Here is a 9153-nt window from a genome sequence, read left to right as displayed (position 1 = left end):
TACCTGGTCGTTAACAGCGTTGTCTCTTTCGGAAAAAAATTTGTAATATCGCCAAATAGGCGTCATGTCTCGTTCTATGTGTTACGTATTGCTATTAGTCAGGGAGCCTTTGTAAAGGGCATTGAGCACAGTTAGTGGATATTGCACTATATATAAGATCTCAAGCTTTTGGGGGGTTTAAAAATATTTTTTTTTTTAAAGTTCAAGCTACTGTAAGGTAAATCCTATGGTAGCATCATAGCCAGACAACATTTGGAAGAAATCAGTATCAGATTGGAAAGTGAAATAGTCTTACCGTTAAAGTTAAAGGTTTCAAGGATTCGATTTAAAAGTAAAATGAATATAAAATGTAGAGTTTGGTTTTAAAGCAGTTTATTAGAAACGTGACTAAGACTGGATTCTATTTATTTGATTTTTTATATTCAATTAATTGTTTTACGATGAAAATGATAATGATGATGATGATGATGTAGATGATGATGATGATGATGATGATGATGATGATGATGATGATGATGGTGATGATGATGATGATGATGATGATGGTGATGATGATGATGATGATGATGATGATGATGATGTTGACGATGGTGATGATGATGTTGACGATGGTGATGATGATGTTGGTGATGATGATGATGATGATGATGATGATGATGATGATGATGATGATGATGATGATGATGATGATGATGATGATGTAGATGATGATGATGATGTTGACGATGGTGATGATGATGATGATGATGATGATGATGATGATGATGATGATGATGATGATGGTGATGATGATGATGATGATGATGATGATGATGATGATGATGATGATGGTGATGATGATGATGTAGACGATGATGTTGACGATGGTGATGATGATGATGATGATGATGATGATGATGATGATGATGATGGTGATGATGGTGATGATGATGATGATGATGATGATGATGATGATGATGATATTGATGATGATGTTGACGATGATGATGATGTTGACGATGGTGATGATGATGATGATGATGATGATGATGATGATGATGATGATGATGATGGTGATGATGGATGATGATGATGATATGAATGATGATGATGATGATGATGATGATGATGGTGATGATGATGATTGATGATGATGTTGACGATGTGATGATGATGATTGATGATGATGATGATGATGATGATGATGATGATGATGATGATGATGTGATGATGATGATGATGATGATGATGAGATGATGATGATGATGATGATGATGATGATGATATGATGATGATGATGATGATGATGATGATGATGATGATGATGATGATGATGATGATGATGATGATGATGATGATGATGATGATGATGATGATGATGATGATGATGGATGATGATGATGATGATGATGATGATGATGATGATGATGATGATGATGATGAGATGATGATGTTGAGATGGTGATGATGATGATGATGATGATGATGATGATGTGATGATGATGATGATGATGATGATGATGATGATGATGATGATGATGATGATGATGATTGATATATTATGATGATGATGATGATGATGATATTTAATATTATGTTTGACGATGATGATATGATGATGATGATGATGATGATGATGATGATTGAGATGATGATGATGATGATGAAGATGATGATGATGATGATGATGAGATGATGATGTATGATGATGATGATGATGAATGAGATAATGATGATATATGAATGATGAGATGAATGAATGATGATGAAATAATAATATAGAGATAATGATATGATAATGCAAAATAATATAGACGATAATAATGATAATAATAATGTCATACAAATTAAGTGTTTAAACCCACCATTATTCAAAACGAAAACAAAAACTAATTAAATAAATCTATCACACATGGATAAAAAAGATAGATAATAAAATAGGAATTACACTCACTGGGAATAGATAAAGCTTTAAAGAGGTCTGAAAAATGTGACAACTTACACATGCATTCATTAGACGTCCCTCCCAATCAATTCAATTCATTCATACAGCATGACATCATTAAACTGACGTAACTAGAAAACTCGTCCTTCAAAAATCGATCAATCAAAACGACCCTCGTTTTGGCAACAACGAAAAAAACTCTCGAACCTGGGACTCTGGGATGTCTTCCTTGAAGTCCCAGGTTTGACATTTGTTGTTTAAAAAAAAATCAAGAAGTGGTCCTTCAAAAACATTGAACCCATAGAGTCGGAGTTTTGAATGCCTTAGCAAACTAGTCTATCTCAAAGTACTTTCCGCCTGATTTAACAGACACCTGGGTGGACATCGGGTCGGGGAAATAAAATCTGGATATCACCCGGAGACAAACCATGGTCCCTTTGCACGTGAAACGAGAGCTCCACAAACTGAGCACCCAGGATGAATGCAGGTCATTTTGATCGGTCGATATTTGAAAGATCAGTTGTTGTTTTTTTACCAAAATTTTAAATACGTATTTTTTTTTCTTCATTTTTTAATTAGAGTACGAGTACGGCAACAAAGACATTGCGTTTTGGAATTCCAGACATGGAAGATTCCCCAAACCAATCGCAGCACGAGCTTCCCTTCCCGACCACGCGCTAGGAGCAAAGTAAGAATAAGAAGATCACGGGAGAAAAAAAAAAGACATTGTTTTGAGAAAACAGAATTAAAAATTTTGAAAGTGTCTTTTTTTTTAAAACTCTGTATTGTTTGTTTGTTTGTTTGTTTGTTTGTTTGTTGTTGTTGTTGTTATTGTTCTTATTGTTGCTGTTGTTGTTTGTTGTTTTTTTCTGTTTTTTTTTGGTAATGTTCTTTTAATGTTATAAATTTATTCAGGATCAATTATTTATCTATTTATTTATCATTATTTTATCATGCCAATGCCCCCCCCCCCCTACACACACACACACCTTTTTATTATCAAATTATGAATGAATTTCATAGGTATTAAACGTTTGCAATTTATTATGAACCAAATGCTATGGGCAAGGGGGCACAACTCATAAAATTTGATTTTGAGACGTGTCAGAAAAAAAAAATGTCGAACTGCATCCCGTTGTGGGTCGATCTTGGTCCCTTTTCTCGTCAAGCAAGTGCTCTATCAACTAAGCTACTGTGATCCCAAAACGATAAAAAAAGCAACAACAACACCCCCCCCCCCCCAACCCCCCCCCCCCCCCCCCCCAAAAAAAAAAAAAAAAAAAAAAAAAAAAAAAAAACAACAACCCGACTCAACTGTGAGTTGTTAGTATTGTTAACAGGAAATACAGAGAAGTGAGAAGAAGAAAATGTTAAATATTCGTTTAATAACGTATTCAAATAATCAGATTTTATACACAGCAGAATCTGTATAAAAATTATACAATAGAGCAGACGATAAAACGTGTCAGCACATATTATGACGTGATCTGAACAAATAATAGGATTCAACAGTCGTGACGTCACTTCCTTTGTAATGACGCATACTAGCTTACTAACTGGTTTTAAACTATCATATCAATGGCGGAAGCCTTATGAAATACTTCTCCAACGAGAATAAAAGTGTATCCAGAGGAGAAAAACATTTTAAATCTGATCATGTTTTGACTTTTATACATTATGATCACATGACATGTGAAAAAGTTCTAGCCAGCATGAATAATAAAAAGTACCGATTTTCTTTAGAATCAAACTGCTCGTTGCTGGGCGGACGTGACATCAGACTATTGAATCCTATTGTGTTTTAAAAATTGGGTCGGAAAATCCGTCCTTCATATAAAGATGGATTAGAATAAAATGACCTTCATTTTTTCAAAAATTCTCACAACGTAGGTCCAAGACCAAACATCTTCTCACTCCTACTGTTGTTGTTGCGTACTTTGGGCAGGTCTGGAGCATAGTATGATATGGTGGGGGGGGGGGGTCTCCTTATACTTCACCACCAGAAATGACAACAGCAGCTTTCAATAACATCATCATTATTATATTATTATGTTTTCAGTATTATAAATGAATATTATGCATGATACAAAAGGATTAAGAAACTAAGGAGCAGGCACGGGTATAAGGGTAAAGATCTGAACAATAGGATTCAATAGTCTGATGTCACGTCCGCCCAGCAACTAGCAGCTTGGTTCCACACAAAGAAAATAGGTACTTTTTATTCTTCATGCTGGCTAGAACTTTTTCACATGTCATGTGATTAGAATGTATAAAAGTCAAAACAGGATCAGATTTATAATGTTTTTCTCCTCTGGATACACTTTTATGTTCGTCGGAGAAGTATTTCATAAGGGCGTCCGCCATTGTTTTGATGGTTTAGAACCAGTTACTAAGTTACTAATACTAAGTGTCATTACGAGGGAAGTGACGTTACAACTGTGGAAGCCTAATAGGCTGAAAGGTGCCGGACAAAGCAAGAAAGAAAAACAGCTTTGTCTGGCACATTTCATACACACTTGTTCAGATCTTTATCTTACAATGGGATATGTGTGTTTACTATGTTTAGTGCGCTTCACAGTATTTCATTTATTCATTCAACGGAACACATGAAACCCAATTTCCATTTTATAAGGTACACGTTTCCCGTTAGCACTCTTATATCTAAAAATAAAATAAAAATGAAATTCCCTTCATTTATCCTCAATGGGAATGGAATACTAGAATAAGCCTATCGTTAGTGGCAATGCAGCACCAACAATTGAGCTAAGGCGAGGTGACGTGCTCAAGTCCACGCGGCTCGGCGGCTAATCGGAATAAGTACATTGAATTGGGATACGAAGCAAAGACTATACTGCTGAGCCATATCATACAAAAATCCGCCAAAATATATAACCAGGTATTCATTCACACTTGAGTCGAGTGAAGTGATATGAATGAATTGGGATTCCTTGTAATTCTTAGTGAGCTTCAGATAGATCATATAATATAAACATAAATACACAATAATATGCTTAAATCGTTGATGGCAAGAAAAGGACAAATAAACGATAATGATTGAAGAGAAGCAATAATTATCCTGCCGTACTCTTGACAAACACATATTTAGAAAATTGGCCAGAAAAATCGTCCTTCAAATATTGATCGATATAAATGATCTTCGTCTTAGCAAAATCTTTTAAACCTGGAACTTCGCGAAGTCTCAGGTTTGAAAGTTTTTGCTAAGACGAGGGTCGTTTAAACCGATCGATGTTTGAAGGACGAGTTATCTGGCCAAATTTCTAAATATGTGTTTGTCAAGAGTATGGCATTATAAGTAAAGGATTGAACTTTAAATATATTGAGATGATGTCGTCATGCCGCAGGGACCATGAGATCAATCGCTGCAAGTGCAGGGCACCAAGCAGATAATTAATATTAACATTTATTTTAATTTTATTGCGGTCAGTTTTATGTTTTTATTTCAACCACGATTTTTTTTCGACAAGTTTTTGTTAATGTTTTGTTGTGGTTTGGTTTTTATAAAACATTCTCTTTTAATTTGTTTGTTTATTTTTAAAGATTTTTTTAAAAATTTGTTTGGTTGCTTCTTTTTTTAATAATTCGATCTTGTCGATTTCTATTTATTTATTTAGTTACTTACTTATATATCTATTTATATAAATCCTATCTATATAAATATTCATTTATTTACTTCAATTAAACCAATATTGATAGGACATTTACCCTTTTTTATAGTTTTGTAGCCAGAGAGACTTGAAAAATACTCGAACAAAAAGTTGTCAAGGCACTGCGAGTGTTTTAAAAATCTGTCTGGCATTTGACGAAGAAAGGTGTCTCAGTTTCAGTGATGATTCAAAACAGATTCAGTACAGAATTTAATAGAATATTTTCTACTTTCTCTCCTTTTTTGTATTCATGTCGCTGTTACAATAGTTTATCACTCTTTCATTCTCCCCCCCCCCCTCAATTCAATACACACACACACACCTCTCTCTCTCTCTCTCTCTCTCTCTCTCTCTCTCTCTCATCTCTATTCTTTATCTCCGCACACCCTTCCTCATCTCCCCTATAATGCTGCATTATATGTGTGACATGTTGCAAAGTTTGCATGTATTAGTTCTCATGAAGATCATCAGCATCGTCAATAACTTTAAAACAATCACAACCACTTTTACCACAACCTCTACAGCCACCACAATCACTGCCGCCACCCATGTCACGTGAAACCATCAACAAACTATACCCCGTGGTGACAGCACAGAGCACACTAACCACGACCACTACAGCCAGGGACAACATCAGACTACTGGCAATCGTACAGATACGTCCGTGTAACCCAACACGGATGCACTTGTGATATTCAGGCATCCAGTTGCCCTTGAATCCAATCCTATTGCCACCAGCATTGGCATAGAGACAGCGCTTGTAGTAGAATCCATCAGTTTCGAAGCAACTGTGCTGAGGGTCGCAGCAATCTTCTTTCTTGGTGCAAATCCCCCAGTATTTGGAGCAACAGGTGTTGTTAGCCCCGCATCTAAGGCGATCATCACACTGGTATGTATACAGGCACTTGTCTCGGAGGCTGAACAAGATGACAGGAAAAGAGAAAAAAAATATATTGGTTATGGACATATTTTGAAGCAATGCAATAGATTTAGACCAGGAGATGGGCACAGAACATTATTTTTTCCATTGAAAATTGCCGTTTGCAAAATAAGTAGCAAAACACCCATTTATAGCATTTGTCTCTGAGGCTGACGGTCATTATGATGAAAGGAAAAGCGAAAAATAATACTTTTTTGTTAAGGAAATATTTTGGAGCAATGCAATGGATTTAGACCAGGAGATGGACGTTATCTTTAATGGAACATTATTTCTTCTATTGAAGACTGCTTTTGGCACAATAAGTAGCACGGAGCCCAGGCGTATCATTTGTCTTTGAAGCTGAAGAAGATGACACAAGAAAAGAGGGGAAAAAATAATAAGTTAAATAAAATTCCCTTTATTTTTCTCATAGGGGAAATTTGTCTCTAAGATCTATTCCAAGGGAAGACTGGAATAACCCAGGGGTCAGCCGCAGTACAGCGCCGCAAATTGAGCTAGGGCGATGTGACTTGCTCAATGCCACACAGTGCAGCGGCGGGTGATAGAACTCGGTACCTTTCGGGTACGAAGCAAAGACCGTACCGCTGAACCACGCTGTCCCTTTTGGTAAAATATGGGCTATAGTCAGACATACTTTCAAACAATGCAATGGATTTAGACCAGAAGATGGGCATGGAAGATTATTTTTTACTTTTGAAAACTGCTCTTGGCACAATAAATAGTAAAAAAAAACCCCAGACATAGCACTTGAATCTGATGATGGAGAAGATAATAGGAAAAGACAAGAATAATAAATATTGGTTATAGACACATTTTAAAGCAAAGCAATGGATTTAGATCATTAGATGGCTATGAAACATTATGATTTTACTTTTGAAAACTGCTTTCACACAATAAGTAACAAGAAACCAAGCCATAGCAGATAGTGTTCAGAGAAGAAAGCTCTTGGAAAGAGAGGTTAGGATCTCATTCGAACATGGCTCCCAATTGCTTTTCTACTTTTCATTCAAACAAGAGCGCGCCGATTTCAGAAAAAGAAAAGCAGCAATTCATTGTACTAACACCTACGTCTTGTAAATGTAAATATTGCTACTCGAAGCTCGAAGAAATAAATAACAATGTGAAATTGAATGGAAGCTTCAATTTAATAAACGAAAACAGATAATGCAGACATTTCGGTTTTCCCCTTTATCAACAAAACAGGATGTGTGAAACACTACAAACGAATGAGATAATTATCTCATTTATTGTCTGTAGTATTTCATTCATCCTGTTTTGTTGATATTCACTCAGGTTTGATGACCGACGAGATAAACCCTCAAGGTTTTATTTCCCCATTGTGAAGAAATGGGAGAAAGAGTGGAAGAAAACAAAATGGATTTTATAGGATTATATTATTATTATATTATATTATTATTATTATTATTATTATTATTATTATTATTATTATTATTATTATTATTATTATTATTATTATTATTATTATCACTATTATTATTATTATGATGATGATGATGATGATGATGATGATGATAATGATAGAGAGAGTTTACAAAGAAAAGAAAATCTAAGAAGAGAAACGTCATATTTTCGTATAAAATGCAGAGTGGGAAATATCGATTAATTCAGCAAATACTTTCTTTCATCGGGAGCTTATTGTGTTTGAATTACACAAGGAAAAACGAAGGAGAATCAAACAAACAAACAAACAAACAAACAAACACGAATAGGTAAGAATATTACCAGAGGAAGAACAAAGTGGAGACAGACTAGATGTGGATACTATGAGCGAGAGAGAGAGAGAGAGAGAGGGAGAGGGAGAGAGAGACAGTGAAAGAGAGAGAGAGAGAGAGAGAGAGAGAGAGAGAGAGAGAGAGAGAGTTCTCAAAGACATTAAAGATAATTTTCCCTTTGACTTTTATTGCCAATAGCGCCTGAACTTTTGTACAGACTGTTAAACAGTTTGGTATAATCCTAAGGAAATAATATTACAAATCAATTCGAGTTTGATACACTTGTCAAAAGTAAGTGACCTCCCCTTTTTTAACAGGACAGACGACAATGACGTTCTATAAAGTGAATGGACAAAAAGATTAGTCATTCATTTTCTCTAAAACCACGGAATTGTAAAATCAAATGCGTTTTCTAAAAGGCTAGATAGTCTCCTTTTAACTGCATATATAGGTTATCAAAGGTATTCTGCCGTACTCGGGGAAAAACTAATATTTAAAAATTTGGCCCGAAAACTCGTCCTTCAATATATCAGTCGATTTAAATGACCCTCATCTTGGCAACAAAAAAAAACCTCTCAAACCTGGGACGTCGCGAGGTTCCCGCGTCTGATTGAAAAAAACAAATGACTGGTCGAAACAAAGACTGGAAAAAAGTGTGCAATGCTGCATAGTTTTCAGTACGAGAAAAAATCATGGTCCATTTATTTCCAAAGATGTATACCCTGACTTGAATAGCATGGACGACAACATTTATTCTGACGTTCTCTGGAGAAAAATACATATATTTAAAAAATTTGGCCAGAAAACTGGTACAGTTTTATCACATGCATTTATCATAACTTTCATCTCAATTTGGGGGTCCCAATAGATTAGCTGGTAGAGCACTCGCTT

General features: G+C 35.3%; 1 protein-coding gene across 4 annotated transcripts in view; it reads right to left on the bottom strand.

The window, feature by feature from the left end:
• Positions 1–398: 398 nt before the first annotated feature.
• LOC144956047 (uncharacterized) overlaps positions 399–9153 on the bottom strand; it is a 79296-nt gene continuing 70541 nt past the window's right edge. For 3 of the 4 annotated variants that reach the window (XM_078886350.1, XM_078886352.1, XM_078886351.1), the window contains exon 5: positions 3289–6506. In XM_078886350.1, coding sequence (XP_078742476.1) covers positions 6038–6506 — 469 coding nt within the window. In that variant the 3' untranslated portion in view covers positions 3289–6037. Of the gene's footprint in view, positions 2914–3288; positions 6507–9153 lie in introns of those variants that run through there. The other variant, XR_013641859.1, reaches the window with a different exon arrangement.

The sequence above is a fragment of the Berghia stephanieae genome, chromosome 10 (assembly GCF_034508935.2).
Source record: "Berghia stephanieae isolate SIO BIC M18660-M18661 chromosome 10, UCSD_Bste_1.3, whole genome shotgun sequence".
NCBI lineage: Eukaryota > Metazoa > Mollusca > Gastropoda > Nudibranchia > Aeolidiidae > Berghia > Berghia stephanieae.
The sequence above is the reverse complement of the archived record's forward strand: the minus strand, read 5'-3'. Positions and strand labels throughout refer to the sequence as shown.